This window comes from Anomaloglossus baeobatrachus, chromosome 4 (genome assembly GCF_048569485.1).
Source record: "Anomaloglossus baeobatrachus isolate aAnoBae1 chromosome 4, aAnoBae1.hap1, whole genome shotgun sequence".
Lineage (NCBI taxonomy): Eukaryota > Metazoa > Chordata > Amphibia > Anura > Aromobatidae > Anomaloglossus > Anomaloglossus baeobatrachus.
This window is the reverse complement of record NC_134356.1, coordinates 419121041-419141050: the sequence shown is the minus strand read 5'-3', so window position 1 is coordinate 419141050 and position 20010 is coordinate 419121041. Positions and strand designations below refer to the sequence as shown.

At 46.3% G+C, this 20010-nt stretch overlaps 1 protein-coding gene across 1 annotated transcript in view; it reads left to right on the top strand.

The window, feature by feature from the left end:
* KCP (kielin cysteine rich BMP regulator) overlaps positions 1-20010 on the top strand; it is a 338287-nt gene that overhangs the window by 43037 nt on the left and 275240 nt on the right. Inside the window, exons 2-3 of the mRNA XM_075345388.1 lie at positions 6077-6633; positions 17731-17803. Of these exons, the coding sequence (XP_075201503.1) occupies positions 6077-6633; positions 17731-17803 (630 nt within the window). The remainder of the gene's footprint in view (positions 1-6076; positions 6634-17730; positions 17804-20010) is intronic.

Sequence of the window (20010 nt, the reverse complement as noted above, 5' to 3'; positions counted from 1 at the left end):
CTACTTCTTCGCAGGCTCTGGTCCTGGGAAACTGGTGCCCTGGCGGTGGCGGTGTCTCCCCTTCACGGTCGAGCTGTTGCCTTCGATCGGGACTTGGTTGTTAGGAGACAGAGGTCCCCTTCACTGACGGATTTGGCAAATTATGGCGACTCCTAGCCTTGCCGGGATCCGAAAGGCCCCTGCCCTGGTGCTGACTGTTCTTCATATACTGTTCCGGTACCGCCGGGTCACCACCCATCCGCGGTCCTTCCAGCAACCTCCAAGCAGTCCCCCTGCAGACTATCACCGCCGTCTGCTGACCTTGCTGTCTCAGTCCGGGGCACACACCCGGACCAGCTTCAGGCTTTACTACTCTCACTTTTCTGTCACTTCAGCTTCTCTCCTTAGCTCCTTTACCACTTCCTTCTACTTCCTCCTCCTAAACTGCACTGCCTGGTTCTCCCGCCTCCAGGGCTGTGAGCTCCTCGGTGGCCGGAGCCAACCGCCTGGCCCACCCCCTGGTGTGGACATCAGCCCCTGGAGGAAGGCAACAAGGATTTTGGGTTAGCTTGGTGTACCTGCAGGGAATGTGGGGTGCATGTGGTGTTGGGACCTGTGACCCCTGGCTTGCCCAGGGCATCACAAGTGCATCGGATGCGATACGCTAATGACCCTCGGCTCCTGCTCTGCTGCCAGCGTAAGCCGAGAGTCATGCAACTGTGATCTGATCCTGCGATTGGATCACAGCTGCAGAGGAGAGGGAGGGATTAATCTCTCCATCTCCTCTATTGTCAGCTGATGCGAGTATCACATTACACTCGGACATTATCTGAGTGCAGTCCGATGTTTCTCTCGCAGCCATAGACTTGTATGGGTGCGAGTGACACGGCTCTCGCAATCACAGCATGCTGCGACTTTTCTCTCATCTCAGAATCTGGATGAGAAAAAAAGCTAACCATCTGCTCTCCCTCATTGAATAACATTGGTTCGAGTGCAATGCGAGATTTTCTCGTATTGCACTTGTCCGATTCATATGCTTGTGTGAGTGTACCCTCAATGGGACTGCCGGAAATATCCAAGTGCTGTGCTTTCCTTTTTGCTCTTTTGCATTATTTGTGCCCCTTTTTTTAAGTGAAATGTCCCATTAATTTTTCAATTGGCTTTAAAATTATGCAAGTCGGTCTACAATTGTGCAAAAGGAAAAAAAAATATTTTGTACTTCTGTAATGTACGAATATACAGTATCGACTAAAAGTTTGGACACACCTTCTCATTCAAAGAGTTTTCTTTATTTTCATGACTCTGAAAATTGTAGATTCACATTGAAGGCATCAACACTATGAACTAACACATGTGGAATGAAATACTTAACAAAAAAGTGTGAAACAACTGAAAATATGTCTTATATTCTAGGTTCTTCAAAGTAGCCACCTTTTGCTTTGATAACTGCTTTGCACACTCTTGGCATTCACTTGATGAGCTTCAAGAGGTAGTCACCGGAAATGGTTTTCCCTTCACAGGTGTGCTCTGTGACGTTTAATAAGTGGGATTTCTTGCCTTATAAATGCGGTTGGGACCATCAGTTGTGTTGTGCAGAAGTCTGGTGGATACACAGATGATAGTCCTACTGAATAGACTTTTAGAATTTGTATTATGGCAAGACAAAAGCAGCTAAGTAAAGAAAAACGAGGGGCCATCATTACTTTAAGAAATGAAGGTACGTCAGCCCGAAAAATTGGGAAAACTTTGAAAGTGTCCCCAAGTGCAGTGGCAAAAACCATCAAACGCTACAAAGAAACTGGCTCACATGAGGATCGCCCCAGGAAAGGAAGACCAAGAGTCACCTCTGCTATGGAGGATAAGTTTATTCGAGTCACTAGCCTCAGAAATCGCAGGTTAACAGCAGCTCAGATTAGAGACCAGGTCAATGCCACACAGAGTTCTAGCAGCAGACACATCTCTAGAATAAGGCTATGTGCGCACGTTGTGTACTAGCCCTGCAAAATTTTCTGCAGCGATCTGAAGAGCACACGTGCGCTTCAAATCGCTGCAGAAACTGTCCGTAGAGAAAAAAAAGCCGATTCCATGCGCTCTGCCTGCAGCTCCTGCCATAGACAGAGCACGACCTGCCGGCAAAGCGCACGGAAGAAGTGACATGTCACTTCTTAGAACGCGCGCTTCGGGCAGCAGCCGAAGCGCCGCGCTCTAAGACGCCACGTGCGCACGGCTTCTGCATAATCTCCATAGATTATGCAGGGGACACAAGACGCACGCAGTTACGCTGCGCTACAAAGCGCAGTGTAACTGCATGTAATTACGCTACGTGCGCATATAGCCTAACTGTTAAGAGGAGACTTTGTGCAGCAGGCCTTCATGATATAATAGCTGCTAGGAAATCACTGCTAAGGACAGATAACAAGCAGAAGTACTTTGTGTGCTTTGGTCTGATGAGTCCAAATTTGAGATCTTTGGATTCAACCACCGCGTCTTTGTGCGACGCAGAAAAGGTGAACGGATTGACTCTACATGCCTGGTTCCCACCGTGAAGCATGGAGGAGGAGGTGTGATGGTGTGGAGGTGCTTTGCTGGTGACACTGTTGGGGATTTATTCAAAATTGAAGGCATTCTGAACCAGCATGCCTACCACAGCATCTTGCAGCGGCGTGCTATTCCATCCGGTTCCACTATCCACTTCCCTTGTAAAAGCGTTCAGGCGAAACAGCTGTTGGGACCGTCCTCCTGCCGCCACCTCCCTCCACTTGTACAGGTAGTCTTTGTTCTTCTCACTTTTCCTCTGTTTTCACTCCCCTTTGACTCACATAACTACTGTGGGTCCAGAGACTTGCTTTTCCTCTCCCTCCTTGTTTTACCTTGGCCGTCATTGTGCTGTACTGCACCTCTCGGCTTCACGACTACTCCCTTTCTTGTACCTACTTGCTTCCTCTCTCTGCCACACGACTAGTCCACTTCTTGAGCTGGGCTGCACACCCTTCTAACTGTTTATATCTGCCCTCTTTTTTGTGTCCTTTAACGGGACTTTTCACATTTTTCTTTTCTTCCTCTCCAGCTCCACGACTAGTCCGGGCATAAAGGACCTGATTGTGTGTGTGTATTTTCCTTCCTCTCCAGCTCCACGACTAGTCCGGGCATAAAGGACCTGATTGTGTGTGTGTATTTTTTATTAGCCGTTTATGTGCTATTGGGCACCTCTCGGCTTCACGACTATAATCATTCATTACACACAACGCTTCAGCCTCCTCTCTATTGCCTCACGACTACTCTGGTGGATACTATCTCTTTATACTTCTTCTAATTACTTTGTCTACCTGTCTTTTGGTCATGTACTTCAATCTTTGACTATACATCCTCTGTGGAGGGTCATCTGGGTTATTTACTACCTTGGGGGGCTGGGGTCCCCATTTTTTGGACTCATACACTTCAGTGATACACCACCCCCCCAGGGTTCCGTTACGGCAACGGGTAGGACTTTACATCTCCCCCCCTTTTTGTGTTCTACCCACACCTGCATTCCTCATCCCCAGGTTTCCTCATTTTTTCTATTTTCTGTTCTATTTGATATTGTACTATTTATTCTTATGACAAATGTTGCATCCTCATATATTTTATGTGAATAAAATTTAACACTTTTTGCATACAATTTTGGTGCCATTTTTTCTTCCCTCCTCTTTGTTCAAAATAAGGACAGATAACAAGCAGAAGTGCTTTGTGTGCTTTGGTCTGATGAGTCCAAATTTGAGATCTTTGGATTCAACCACCGCGTCTTTGTGCGACGCAGAAAAGGTGAACGGATGGACTCTACATGCCTGGTTCCCACCGTGAAGCATGGAGGAGGAGGTGTGATGGTGTGGAGGTGCTTTGCTGGTGACACTGTTGGGGATTTATTCAAAATTGAAGGCATTCTGAACCAGCATGCCTACCACAGCATCTTGCAGCGGCGTGCTATTCCATCCGGTTTGCGTTTGGTTGGACCATCATTTATTTTTCAACAGGACAATGACCCCAAACACACCTCCAGGCTGTGTAAGGGCTATTTGACTAAGAAGGAGAGTGATGGGGTGCTACGCCAGATGACCTGGCCTCCACAGTCACCAGACCTGAACCCAATCAAGATGGTTTGGGGGTGAGCTGGACCGCAGAGTGAAGGCAAAAGGGCCAACAAGTGCTAAGCATCTCTGGGAACTCCTTCAAGACTGTTGGAAGACCATTTCCGGTGACTACCTCTTGAAGCTTATGAATAGAATGCCAAGAGTGTGCAAAGCAGTAATCAAAGCAAAAGGTGGCTACTTTGAAGAACCTAGAATATAAGACATATTTTCAGTTGTTTCACACTTTTTTGTTAAGTATTTCATTGCACATGTGTTAATTCATAGTTTTGATGCCTTCAATGTGAATCTACAATTTTCAGATTCATGAAAATAAAGAAAACTCTTTGAATGAGAAGGTGTGTCTAAACTTTTGGTCTGTACTGTATGAGTACATAAAGATTTTACAACATTCTTTAGCCAAAAATAACTAGATGCCCACATTTTCGAACAAACTAAAATATTACTTATAGTGAAAAAACTAACATAAAGATACAAAAGCTATAATGAATGTGACACAAATAAATATTAAAAATAGGTAAAAAAAAGAATGATGATTCAAGGTACATAGGCTATGAGGATTCTTGTAGACTTTTATATAAAAAAAAACAATCATATAATAATTTACTCATATTGCACAATGTTGCTCATCACTTGGAGTAAGACATTTAATGAAGTCTGTCATACTGTAAGATTAGCCTAAAAAATCCAGTAATATAATATTAATGGAAAAATAAAATCATTCCGTATTCCTTCCAAGAGTTATTATACATGGACTTGCTGTGCATTTGGATAAAAACTATCATTTTGTCATCCTCTCGTTTCCTTTTGTCTTCATCCCATGATGACTATAGAGATATATGCAGCCAGACTTCACAATAACAGATTGTTTCATATGTGTTTATTATAGCACCACCCTAGCATTTTCTTTTTTTTCAGTGCTGTAGTGGTGCTTCTAATCTAAGATGCCTGCCCCCGGTCTTACACTCTCCTTCCGGAGTTTTGACCTTCTTTTTGGCGCTGCGCAGGTCCTGCAACAACATTTTATTACTGCAACTTCTGACTGTCCGGAAGTCAGAAGCTACATCAAGCTCTAGATGCAAGTCTATGAGAGCCAGCTATCATAGACTTGCATTGAAGAGTGATGTCTAGCTCCTTCCAGCAAATATTGAAGCAGCTGACAGGTCACAAACTGCTGGATAGACCGACGAAAGCGTCGACAATAGAAGGTGAAAATGCTGGAGGGTGAGCATAAAGCGGGCTTTACACGCTGCGACATCGCTAGCCGATGCTAGCGATGGCGAGCGTGATAGCACCCGCCCCTATCGTTATGCCAATATTTGGTGATCGCTGCCACAGCGAACATTTTCGCTACGGCAGCGTCACACGCACTTACCTGGTCTGTGATGTCGCTGTGACTGCCGAACAATCCCTCCCTCAAGGGGGAGGGACGTTCGGCATCACAGCGACGTCACCGCGACGTCACTAAGCGGCCGGCCAATCAAAGCGGAGGGGCGGAGATGAGCGGGACGAACATCCCGCCCACCTCCTTCCTTCCTCATTGCTGGCGTGTGGCAGGTAAGGAGAGCTTCCTCGTTCCTGCGGCGTCACACGTAGCGATGTGTGCTGCCACAAGGACGAGGATCAACTTCGCCCACGCAACAGCAGCGATATTTGAGAATGGACCCCCATGTCAACGTTTTTGCAACGATCCAAAATCGCTCCTTGGAGTCACACACAACGAGATCGCTACAGCGGCTGGATGTGCGTCACAAAATCCGTGACCCCAATGAGATCGCTGTAGCGATCTCGTAGCATGTAAAGCCCGCTTAAGACCTGAAGCAGGAAGCTTAGATTAAAAGCATCACTCCAGCAGTGAAAAATAAAATCCCTGGAGTGGTGCTTTAAGTCATTCCTATTAATCCGATTTGGTTGTGCATTTATTGGTGTTAGTATTGGATCTGTATTCATTAATTATTTTTTTTTTATTTCAGTTATTGATCTGCTGGAGGCTCTGAATATTACTCGCTCTGTTAAGGGTGTTACCAAATCCAAAGGGCAAGACCCAGGCTCTCCAGCCTGGAAATTTCGTCCCCGTGTGCCCCATTTAACACTACCTTGGGACTACTCTGTTTATCTTTTATCCAGCACACAGGGATCCATTGGCTTACATTTTGTAGCTAAACAGGCTAAGAACAATCAAGGAACATTGCTAGCATTTTTGTCTCCTGCAGCCATGAAAAGGGATGGTCATCCTCTTTTACGCCTTGTATCTGACACTCATGCAGACCAACTGCGATTGGAGTACCGTACCCCACAGACCATGGAACCAGCTTCCCTGCTGCTTCCAGGTGGAACACCATTTTCTGGTTCCAAATGGGCACGACTTGCACTGAATATTGACATCCACAAAGTTACTCTTTTTCTGGATTGTGATGAACCAGTAGTGTTTGGTAAGGAAGCAGAAGAAGAATTACTTAGCCTTATTCTCCCTCTGGATCTTCAGATAAGCTTTGCAAGCACACCAGGAAATAAGGAAAGTAAATTTTTGGTAAGTTTAACTTATGTTTTCTTCCCTTCCACTATTTATGCATCCTACAGTAATTGTTGCATACCTCCCAACTTTTAAAGAAGGAAAAGAGGGACAAAGTTTGCGGCGCGCGTAGCGCGTCGCGGCAAATTTTTAGGCCACGCCCCCTAACCACACCCATTTCACAGTCACGCCCATATCCACTCCCCATCCACACCCATTCAGCACAAACACGCAGGCAGCCGGCGGGCCTCCAGCACGGACACGCAGGCAGCCAGCGGGCCTCCAGCACGGACACGCAGGCAGCCGGCGGGCCTCCAGCACGGACACGCAGGCAGCCACAGTGAGGCGGCCGGTCGCCTTCACAGACAGGCGGCCGGCCGCCTTCACAGACAGGCGGCGGGCCGCCCGCACAGAGAGGCGGCCAGCCGCCCGCAGAGAGAGGCGGCCGGCCGCCCGCACAATGAGGCGGCGGGCCGCCCGCACAGACAGGCGGCAGGGGGGCGCCCGCACAGACAGGCGGCAGGGGGGCGCCCGCACAGACAGGCGGCAGGGGGGCGCCCGCACAGACAGGCGGCAGGGGGGCGCCCGCACAGACAGGCGGCGGGGGGGGCGCCCGCACAGACAGGCGGCAGGGGGGCGCCCGCACAGACAGGCGGCAGGGGGGCGCCCGCACAGACAGGCGGCAGGGGGGCGCCCGCACAGACAGGCGGCAGGGGGGCGCCCGCACAGACAGGCGGCAGGGGGTGAGGGGGGAGGGAGGGAAATCAGCGCTGGGGAGATTAGTTTACTGTACCAGCAGCAGCACAGGCAGCGCTCCTCTCTATGCCACGTCTACTAGGATGGTAGGAGGGAAAAGCAGGGAGGCGGAGAGAGAGTGGGTGGGCGGAGCCCGGGAGCCGGCCGTCCCGCCCGTGGCAACGGGACAAACAACGTAAAGCGTGAAAGTCCCGCTGTATCCGGGACGGTTGGGAGGTATGCAGCATGTTAGAATGTGTACATAAGATCCCGCTGGTGGTGGCCGCAGCTTATAGGCCCCAAATCTGGTGACAGGTTCCCTTTAAAGTGAACCTGTCAGGTGCAATATGCACTCAGAGCCAGGAGCAGTTCTGGGTGTATATTGCTAATCCCTGCCTAACCGTCCCTGTATACACTAGCATAGATAAAGAGATCAAGAACAAATATTTTTAAAGATCTTATATCTTATGCTAATGAGCGCGGGGACTAGTCACAAGGGCGTTACTTCACTTGGCTAGTCGGCTCGCATAGCATGTTAGCATGTTATTACGCCCCTGTGTGAGTACTAACACGCTATATGAGCCGACTAGCCAAGTGAAGTAACGCCCTTGGGACTAGTCCCCGCGCTAATTAGCATAAGATATAAGCTCTTTAAAAATACTTTTTCTATAGATGCCTTTATCTATGCTGGTGTATACAGGGACAGTTAGGCAGGGAATAGCAATATACACCCAGAACTGCTCCTGGCTCTGAGTGCAGATTGCACCTGATAGGTTCCCTTTAAAGGGAACCTGTCACCAGAAATTTAGCAAAAAAAATAAAAGATTCCCCTCTGCAGCTCCTGGGCTGCATTCTGGAAAGGTTCCTGTTGCTATTGTGCCCCCTTTGAGACCTAAAATAATACTTTATGAAGTCTTACCTTTTTGTATGCAAATCTGTTTTTATGGTCACGGGGGCGGGCTGCCTGGCGTCCGTTATTCCCCCTCCTGCCGTTGTACGCCGTCCCCCATTGCTCATTTCCATACATGAGGACGCCTTCCTCATGTAACTGTCCTCCTGAAGTTTTGTGCATGCCCAGTGCCACTCTCGCGGGACTGAGCACTGTGCAAAGTGTGAACGCTTTTGAGGTGATTGCGCAGGCGCGAGATTATGGGCGGCGCTGTGATTGTCATCAGCAGCGTCATCCAAGTACCTGCCCATAATCTCGTGCCCGCGCTTCTCACTCTGCCTCCACCGTTATGTGCAAGCACTGGCCATATGAACCACGTTACCTATTATCATGGGCGCGAGATTATGGGCGGCGCTGTGATTGTCATCAGCAGCGTCATCCAAGTACCCGCCCATAATCTCGTGCCCGCGCTTCTCACTCTGCCTCCACCGTTATGCGCAAGCACTGGCCATATGAACCACGTTACCTATTACCATGGGCGCGAGATTATGGGCGGCGCTGTGATTGTCATCAGCAAAGTCATCCAAGTACCCGCCCATAATCTCGTGCAAGCAGTAATAGGTAACATGGTTCATATGGCCAGCACTTGCGCATAATGGTGGAGTCAGAGGGAAAAGTGCGGCCACGAGATTATGGGCGGGTACTTGGTTAACGCTGCTGATGACAATCACAGCGCCGCCCATAATCTCGTGCCTGCGCAATCACCTGAAAAAGCGTTCACATGCGCAAAACTTCGGGAGGACAGTTACATGAGGAAGGCGTCCTTGTGTATGTAAATGAGCAATGGGGGACTGCGTAAAGCGGCAGGAGGGGGAATAACGGACGCCAGACAGCCCGCCCCCGTGACCATAAAAACACATTTGCATACAAAAAGGTAAGACTTCATAAAGTATTTTTGTAGGTCTCAAAGGGGGCACAATAACAACAGGAACCTTTCTAGAAGCAGCCCAGGAGCTGCAGAGGGGAATCTTTTATTTTTATTGTGAAATTTCTGCTGACAGTTTCCCTTTAACTGGTAGGGGAGCCAGGATAAAGCAGAGCTGAAGCTGTTGGGAAGCTAGGACCCAGCAGCTCTACAGGCAGGAGACCACTGATCGGTAAGCTAATAGAAGCCTGCAGATGTCACTCTGCATAGGTTATTGTCACTGCTATCTGCAGGAGATAAGTGCTGATTGCACGGTCTCCTCAGCTTCCTGACTCCCCGCGTGTCTGCAGCAGTGAGAAGCCGCACACGGGGAATCAGAGAGAACAGCTGCAGACAAACGCAGGCTCCGGGACTGGGGGGGGTCGGCTCTGGTGCAGGGGGGGGGCTCTGCTGCAGGGGGGGGGTCGCTCTGCTGCAGGGGGGTCGCTCTGCTGCAGGGGGTGATTCATACCTCAGCAGCAGTCACAGGAGTAGGTGCGCGCTCGGCTCTGTAATGAATAGTAGAAGGGAGAAACAGCGAGGCGGGGCTACAGTGGGTGGGTGGAGCCGTGACAAACAGCCTCACGGGCGGGACCCGGGATCAAAGGCTCAGAAGAGGGACTGTCCCGCTGTATCCGGGACGGTTGGGAGGTATGTTGTTGTGTTGTTATGATAATCACTAATGTAGAAGCCTAGAAAACTACACCGTGTGCAGAATTATTAGGCAAGTTGTGTGTTAGGCTATGTGCGCACGTTGCGTACTAGCCCTGCAGAAATTTCTGCAGCGATCTGAAGAGCACATGTGCGCTTTAGATCGCTGCAGAAATGTCCGTAGTGAGCGCCGATTCCATGCGCTCTGCCTGCAGCTCCTGCCATAGACAGAGCAGGAGCTGCCGGCAAAGCGCAGGAAAGAAGTGACATGTCACTTCTTTTTGCGCAGCGCTTCGGCAGTAGCCGAAGCGCTGCGCTCTGAGACGCCACGTGCGCACGGCCCCTGCACAATCTCCATAGACTGTGCAGGGGACGCAGGACGCATGCAGCTACGCTGCGCTGCAAAGCGCAGCGTAACTGCATGAATTTACGCAACGTGCGCACATAGCCTTAGAGGATTTTTTTTATTGATCAACAACTATGTTCTCAATCAACTCAAAAGTCTCATAAATATCAAAGCTTAATATTTTTGGAAGTTGGAGTGGGGGTTTTTAGATTTGGCTATCTTAGGAGGATATCTGTTTTTGCAGGTAACTATTACTGTGCAGAATTATTAGGCAACTAAATAAAAACCAAATATATTCCCATCACACTTGTTTATTTTTACCAGGTAAACCAATATACCTGCACAAAATGTAGAGATAAACATTTTTGACATGCAAAAACAACCCCCCCCCAAAAATTAGTGACCAATATAGCTACCTTTCTTTATGATGACACTCAACAGCCTACCATCCATAGATTCTGTCAGTTGCTTGATCTGTTTACAATCAACATTGCGTGCAGCAGCCACCACAGCCTCCAGACACTGTTCCGAGAGGTGTACTCTTTTCCCCCCCTGTAGATCTTACATTTTATGAGGGACCACATGTTCTCTATGGGGTTTAGGTCAGGTGAAGAAGGGGGCCATGTCAATATTTGTTCATCTTTTAGACCTTTACTGGCCAGCCATGCTGTGAAGTAGTTGGATGCATGTGATGGAGCATTGTCCTGCATGAAAATCATGTTTTTCTCGAACGATACCGACTTCTTCCTGTACCACTGCTTGAAGAAGTTGTCTTCCAGAAACTGGCAGTAGGTCTGGGAGTTGAGCTTCACTCCATCCTCAACCCGAAAAGGTCCCACAGGTTCATCTTTGATAATAGCAGCCCATACCAGTACTCCACCTCCACCTTGCTGGCTTCTGAGTCGGAGTGGAGCTCTCTGCCCTTTACTGATCCAGCCTCTGGCCCATCCATCTGGCCCATCAAGAGTCACTCTCATTTCGTCAGTCCATTAAACCTTTGAAAAATAAGTCTTAAGATATTTCTTGGCCCAGTCTTGATGTTTTATCTTATGTTTCTTGTTCAAAGGTGGTCGTTTTTCAGCCTTCCTTACCTTGGCCATGTCCTTGAGTATGGGACACCTTGTGCTTTTTGATACTCCAGTAACGTTGCAGCTCTGAAATACGGCCAAACTGGTGGCAAATGGCATCTTGGCAGTTTCACGCTTGATTTTCCTCAATCATGGGCAGTTATTTTGCGCCTTTTTTGCCCAACACGCTTCTTGCGACCCTGTTGGTAATTTGCCATGAAACGCTTGATTGTTCGGTGATCATGCTTCAAAAGTTTGGCCTTTTCAAGACTTGCATCCCTCTGCAAGACATCTTACATTTTAGACTTTTCAGAGCTCGTCAAATCTCTCTTCTGACCAATTTTGCCAAAGGAAAGGAAGTTGCCTAATAATTAAGCACACCTTATATAGAGTGTTGATGTCATTACACCACCCCCCTCCTAATTACAGAGATGCACATCACCTGATTTACTTAATTGGTAGTTGGCTGTCAAGCTTGGAGTAAGACAACATGTATAAATACTCATTTGCCTAATAATTCTGCACACAGTGTATTTTAGAGTATTTTTGGAATGCACTTACTTGTTGAATTATCATTGACAGGCACTTGTTGGACAGTTGTTATTCACATTGTTATGGGGACATTAGCTTGCTTTTATGAATTTGGAACATCAGTAAAAGAGGCTTTTGCTTAAAATAAAGTGTACTGTCAACAAACTTTGCATAAATCAATAGTACAAATGATTACGAGTCAAATTGCAAAATTTCTTGCCAGAGAAATCAGCTTTCTTTCTCACTAAAACACTTCTTCCCCTCCCCCCTGCCTCCTCAACTTGTCTGTGAAAGAGCAGCTTAAACGGAAGGTGTCGTCCAAAAAAAAAATGTGAATAACTGAAAAAATGTAAAGTATTAATGTTTTAATGTTTTGTTTAGATATTATTATTTGTTTTTAATTGAGCATAATATAAAAAAAATTAAAAAGTTTAATATTTTCCACTCTTAAACACTAGGGGGAGCAGCTTCTGAAATCCTACAGAAATCCTACTGTAGAAAAAGCCTGGATTACAGCTGCAGTAAAGTGGACAGACTCTGCTCTCCTGTGTGTGATGTCACCTCCCCCTCCCATTCTGGGTGTTTCCAAAGGATAACAGGGAAAGAAATTTAGGATCAGAGTGCGAAGCCATATTGCTGGTGACCAGAAATGTCTAAAGTGTCACCAAGAACAACTGGAGTATCACACAGGATAGGATTAGATACACAGCTCAGCAGACAGTATCACACAGGACAGGATTAGATACACGGCTCAACAGACGGTACCACACAGGACAGGATTAGATACACGGCTCAGCAGACGGTACCACACAGGACAGGATTAGATACACAGCTCAGCAGACAGTATCACACAGAATAGGATTAGTTACACGCGCCGGTAATCACAAACTGCTCTGCATGCACGCCCGCAGCAGCTGCAGCAAGGAGAGTGGAGGGTGTGTTATTGGAGCATTGGAGACAGTAACAGCGGCGGTGGTGGGGGGAGGGGCGCCGGTACTCACATGCTCTGCATGCACACGCACACAAACACACACAGCTCTGCTGCATGCACAAAGGCAGGGGGGGAGAGTGGGGCTGGGTAGAGCGGAGGGAGGGGGTGTCATTGAAGACGGTAACGGCGGGGGGAGGGGAGGGTAGGCGTCCCGGCGCCCCATACTCACACCTCCCCACAGTTGACAGGGGTAAAGTGGAGCAAACAGCATGGCTGTGAGCTCCACAATGATGTTGCTGATCTCTTCCCTCTGCTGGGGGGCGCGTCCAGGTTACAGCAGACGCCTTCTCTAATGTTACTAAATGGGGTCAGAGCCCGACTATCAGAGTCTATGCCCAGGGGGCTGCCATAAAAGAGGTGAGTAATTGTCGTTACAAACACCAAATCCAAGATGGCAGCCCCCAGTGCCTTCAGTAAAATTAGAATTAAATAAAAACAAAATAAGCAGTGTTTTTAATTTTGTATTAAAAATACTTGATTTCGTAATCACTATTATTAATACAAAAATAAAAAAACGCAACACCCTTCCTTTAAGGTTATCCTTGCTTAGAGGAGATGGACTGCAGGGTTCTTGTGACAAAGCCCATTGTCCTCTTTGGAGATATGAGAGCAGAAAGAGGAAACAGTGCTGTGCTGTCTATGCAAGAGATAACTGCAGTTCGTGTCCTCATCCCAGCAAAACATAGTGTCACGTTTCCACCAGAGTCCGCTCCTGTGACCTCTGGTTCAGTCACCAAGAGCTATCGTATTCCCAACGTGGGCAGTACTGGTGATAGGCAGGGCTGTGGAGTCGGAGTCGGAGCTCATTTTGGTGGAGTCGGAGTCGGTATAAAATGCACCGACTCCGACTCCTAAAATATATAATAAATTGGGGACAGTAGTGCAATGCAGAATGTGCTGAATATTTTTTCATAGGAATTTGGGAAAGTTATGAAATGTCCTATAAATGTCTGTTCTATTCATGATCTAAGGCTACATTCACACACAGCGTTTTTGTTGCGTTTTTTGAGGATACGTTTGTCAGCTGCAAAAGCAGATCAGCTTTTTAAAAAACCGCATCACCTGAAAGGTTTTTGAGCTAATAAATAATGCTTTCAATAGCAAATGCAGATTAGAAAAAGGCCACACAAACTGACATAATCATTCTTTGTGAGGATCTTCACAAAACGCTGTGTCTGAATGTCTTATCTTGAAAGCCATTGCCTTTGCTGGGATGCCCGGAGTCACTGCATTTCACTGAATTATTTTGTCATCAATGTTCGATATGTTTGTGACAAGAAAGAAATTGTTAGCAAAACACTTGCAGTAAAAGATACTAACGCTCATCACACCAGCCAGTTTCTCCAGGCCTTAGTGTAAAGAGTTCTGCAAGACTACGAACTAACAAAAACCCAGGTTCTTGCCATTCTAACGGACAATGCTTCAAACTTGATAAGTACAATTAAACTGATGAATGAGAGTAATGAACAACAGCTAGAAGAAAATTTCGGATTTAGTATGTGTGAGATGGAAGGCCACAGTGTTGTTCATGTAACTGAGGAACAAACAGATATTACAACAGAAGAACAGCAAAATGATACTTTAAGATTAGATGATCTTGTTGAAGCTGCTTCAAAACACTTTCATATTCATCACATGCGCTGTGTTGTGCACACGCTGCAGCTGGCAATAAGAGAGAGTCTGCAAGAGGGACCCCGGTTTCACACATCCGGCTTTTCGCCAGTTTGGCGGATGCGGCGCACTCCAGAACAGTGTATACAGTACAGTGACAGCGCGACAAACGCCGGTCACATGCTGTCATGTGAACGGAGCATGTGACCCGGAAGTTGCGGCGCTGCCACTGTACTGTATCGTACTGTACTGGCGTGCGCCGCATCCGCCAAAATGGCAAGAAACCGGATGTGTGAAACTGGGCGGACATGCTGGAAATCTAATTAGAAAAGTGAGGAAGTTGGTTATTGCCTCCAGAACCCCTAAAATTGATTCCATCTTGAAGAGACGTGCTGGGAAAGGGGCAATTGTTGATCAAGCCACTCAGTGAGGCAGCACTTATTTAATGACTGAGCTTGAACTAAAATCGTTTCTTATAGATATGGTAAACCCTCAAGTAACATTAAATGAAGGTCAATGGACACAGGTGGCTGAATTGAAGGAATTGCTTAATCACCCATTTACCGTGACTAAATAATTACAAGCTGAGGATTTAACTCCTGGCATTTTCATAAGGGAGTGGAAGAACTTGCTATTATGCCTGTCCCAAAGAGGAGGTTTAATCGCAGATGGCATTTCTGCTTCAATGCAACAGAGAGAGACACAGCTATTAGAAAATAAAATTATTCTGGCAGGTATTTATGTGGACCCAAGTCATCGTATACTGCTTGGTGATCAACAGTTTACTAAAGGAAAAGAAGCTTTGAGTGAGGTAGCAGTTAGGATGAGCGGCTACAGGACTGCCAGGCGGAAGAGGACTTGGGCCTGACAGTGCTACTGCTGCCATATCTTCATCCTCATCAGATGTATCTGTTTTGCTGTTGCATTCAAGAAAGAACGTATTAGCGTCCTCCCTCCCCGCCAGGAGACCTAGCCCATTGCTATTTGATTCTCCGACCTCCATAGTATCCAATTCAGCCATCAGTTAATATATACCATAGACTTCCACAATCTTCTGGCTTTAGCAAGTGTGCTCACCGGTAGAAAAAACAAGTAATCATTGAGGAGTGAGTAAAGTCTAGTTTATCCTGCTTGTCCCTAGTTATCTTCCTGCTCTGTATATTGATTCCTGTGTTTTGACCCCTGCCTGCTGTCTGACTTCTTTCCTGACTGCCGTTTTTATACCTCGCTGCCATCTCCGATATTGACCTTAGCCTGATTCCTTACTACGCTCTTGTCTACTGATTTTGTCCCTTTTCTGTATCTCCTGGTTTGACCGTGCCTGACAACTACTCTTCTATGGGTTTGCAGCCTTCCACAGGTGATGATATCCTCACTGCCATCTCTGGTATTGACCTTAGCCTGATTCCTTACTACGCTCTTTTCTACTGATTTTGTCCCTTTTCTGTATCTCCTGGTTTGACCCTGCCTGACGACTACTCTTCTATGGGTTTCCAGCCTTCCACAGGTGATGATCTCTGGGGCCTTGTAGTAATTCCAAATCCTTGTATAGGGGTTAAAAGGTTTCAGGGTTCTCGGGATCCTGCTTAGTAGGCGGCTAGCTTCTAACCTACCCATGACAGCCATCCCGAGACTGTGGTTCCGGGCAGACGTTAAAAATAGATTAGAAATTACAGTCAGAACATGCAGTGGTGAGAGTGCACTATATAAGTCCCATAATATCCAGAAATGGTGTTATTCCTCATGTACACATACACCACCTTATTCTGAAAAATTACTTGAAAGAACAAATACAAAATGTGACGCCCTGGCCTATCAGGTCATCACAGGGTATTGTGCAATCTGCCCTTCTGCACAGTATCCACCCTCCTTGATTACAGATCCTGGTCCTTTGGTGTTGCTAACAGCTTAGCCAATCAAAATCCTAGGAACACTTCCCACTTTAACCTACCAGACACACCATTGGGGGGCCTGAAGGGAATAGGGCCGCCCACATGGGGGGTTGGTAAGGGGAGAGTGAGGACAGTGACAGTGGAGTTGAGCAGTGGAGTTGAGAGGAGAGGAGGTGAAGTGACTCTCTGGGAGGGAGAGGTCACGGAGTAGGGCTCCTGAGTACTAGGTGGCAGACGTTGGTCTGGGCCTGGTAGGAGATGGAACCCCAGTCGCAGGGGACAGTGTCAAGGGGCCCGTACTGCCGAGGAGGGCGGCCGGCGGCCTTGAGCTATCACCGGGCAGGGGCCAGGGCATGACGGGGTACGTGGACCCCAGGCTGGAAAGTAAGTTCACGCGTTCCGTTAATTTACCCGACGGGGGTGAAGACTTCAAGTGTCATCCCCAACCCGCTCCAAAATCGGGGTAATAGCGCACCGATGAGATAGGACTTTCCCACTACAGTCCAAAGAAATCCTACGCGTGAACCCTGAGAGCAAGCTCACTCTGTTAGCCATACGGGTGAGCGGAACCCAAAGAGTTTTATACCCCTGGGTCCAATAGAGACGAAGGTACCAAGGAGAGGGCCACATGCTAACAGCAACACCAAGGGCACGGACCCAAGCGTGCTCCCTACCAGCTGCAGTGGTGCTCAGAATTCTGGTTTACAAGCTGTCGGTGTAGTTATTCCAGGACTGAGTGAGTACATTGAAAACCCCTGCTCCTATCCCCAACGGCACACAAAAACCATCCCAGTATCTACGAGCCCCAGGACACGAACCCCCTACCCACGGAGGGGTTAAACATCAGGCTACCACACCATAGTTACCGGGCTCCCCGGCAGCGGTGGTCCCTCACATTACCATACACCGTGGGTGGCGTCACGAACTTTCCATAAAACCCCTGTACATGTACCCCCCCACACTTTTAATCGAGTGGCCACGCGACCCCCGGGTCCGGAGACCCCTCGAGCCACCGAGGATCGTGATCCGAGCAGCAGCGGTAGCCTGGCTGCTGGCACGGGGGGCGGTACACAAAACATGCGCAGTGGGTACTCGAGCATGCCGTCCGAATACGGAATACTTGATGAAATATCGAGCATCTCGAACACCCTGATGCTTGGTCAAGTACCGAGCAGTGCAGAGCTCACTCACCAATCACTAATAAACTTTTAACAATGATAAGAGCCGGACTCTGCCATATAACAAGGAGGAAGTATTGACGTGGATACTTATGACTGATGCAACCATTCAACCATTTTGTTTTTAAGGCTTTAAAGGACTAACCCAGAAATAAAGCATGACATTAAAATGTTTTTAGCTAAAATATATACTGTTGTCCTTTAAGAATGAAAAAAACAAAAAAAATATTTGTGGTGATAATGATGTCATCTTTATCCAGGGTTATTGGCAAACAGCTGAGATCTCTCCAACTGGATTCTCTAGAAGACCTTGGCATTGTGAGAACCGATCAGGTAACGTTTTTAGACATTTCTGTAATGTAACCCTCGCCCCCACAAATGTGTACTTTGATCTAGTGTAACTGAAGTTAGTTTTTTCTGTATCCACTGCTCTGTCAGTGGTCGATATATCATTGGCACAATGTGCATAGCCGCACAGGGGCCCAAGAAGTAAGGGGGCCCCTTTCCACCTCCAAAGTAGGGGTAATTTTGCATTTTTTTGAGCTCCTGGGCTGCAAAGGGCCCATATATTTTTCGGTCTGTGTTCGCCAGTATGCCCTGTATCATTATGACCATTAAAATAACAAGCATAGTAATAATCAAAGTGTATGTGCTGTATTGCGATAGAGGAAACACTTCTCACACACATACAGCTTTGTTACAGCCTACTGGCACACACATAATCTAGGTCACAATCTGAATGTATTCATGAAGACTACTATTCTACTAGAAGGGAACACAAAAGACAAACCACACTGGTGTACTGCAGTCCTCATTTCTACACCTGGATATGGTACGCAAAAAAAAGAAAAACAAAATCGACTATGAACTCCAATGTGGTCAGGAGCATATGCGTTACTGATAATAAATGACATATTTAACCCATTTTACTTGAAGGGAGAGTAAAAGCTGTTACACTACATATTGTAAGGATCAAATGTTTATCTGAAAAGTAATTATCGCTTTCTTTAAAGTTCCACAACAATCAGTAATGCAAATGGCACATAAAAAATTACATGATTGATACATATGAGTCATGTTAAAGCAACTGAATGCTACACAAATAACCGTATTAATCATTTTTGTAATACTTGATGAAAACTGGGTTCAGATGATGGATCACTATCGTATTCATGGTTAATAGTGTAACTCCGGAATATCTCTTCGGGTGACCGATGGTATTATTGCCAAAACCCTGCCTTCATGCGCTGGCTGAGGCCTTTCTAGTTACGCCTCATTACTCTAATTAAAAAGCTTTAGAAACCCCTTCATCTTTGCCAACAAGACCAGCTCTTTTGCCCTGCCTACTTCCCACATCAATCAGAATTCCTCCTCATACCCCCATCCCTGCATTTTTCATTGCCCCATCTATTCATTACTCCAGGATGTTTCTGTCACAACTACACAGAGGAACATCAATGTGGGTCTGATAGTTTCATAAGATACCTCGGAACAAGCATTCAATGGAATACTCAATATTCATCACCAAGGTTCATACTTCACAAGAGGGGAGTCACGTGTGCTACATTTTTAGTCACTTTATATGTTGTAGCCCTGTGTCTTCTGTTTTCTTTTGTCTATCTATCTATCTATCTATCTATCTATCTATCTATCTAACATAAAATTAAACAAATAGAAATTCCCTCAATGAAATGTTTCCCTAGCAAAATGCCAGATGTGAGAGTGTCGTTTATAATGTTAGTGTGCCACTTATATATTAGTGAACATTTTATAATACATACATATTTAAGTGTATATTTAATGAAAACATAAATAAAAAAAAATAAGAATATATATATATATATATATGCAAAGTGTATGTGTGTGTGTGTATATATATATATATATATATATATATATAGCTCTGTCCAAAGTTAAAAAAACACTGCAAAATTCTCAGTTTGTCTGATTTTTATCTCTATGGGTATATTTGTGAGTAACATGTAAATTGTTTTTTTTTTTCTATAAACTACTGACAACATGTCTCCGAATTTCCATGCAATACATTTTGTATTTATTTTCTGAAAATGAGAAATGGTCAAAAGAACAAAAAAAAATTGCTTTCAGACCTCAAATAATGCAAAGAAAACAAGTTCATAATCATTTAGAAACAACAATACTAAAGTTTTAACTCAGAGTTCAGAAAGCCAGTCCTCAGAGTTGGGGAACATTGCCTGAGCAGAAGGAAGCAACTGTTTTTCCAGAATAACCTTGCATGTGGCTTGATTCAAACGTCCTTTGCAAAGTTTAATCTGCCCAATTTTTAGAGTAAGGTAATCTTCTCTGATGAGTCTAATTTTCAGCTTTGCCTAACACCTGGTTGTCTAATGGTTAGACGGAGACCTGGAGAGGCATAGAAACCACAGTATCTTGCACCCACTGAGAAATTTGGTGAAGGATCAGTGATGATTTGGGGGATGCTTCAGCAAGGCTGGAATTGGGCAGGTTAAACTTTGCGTAGGACGTATGAATCAAGCCGCATACAAGGTTATCCTGGAAAA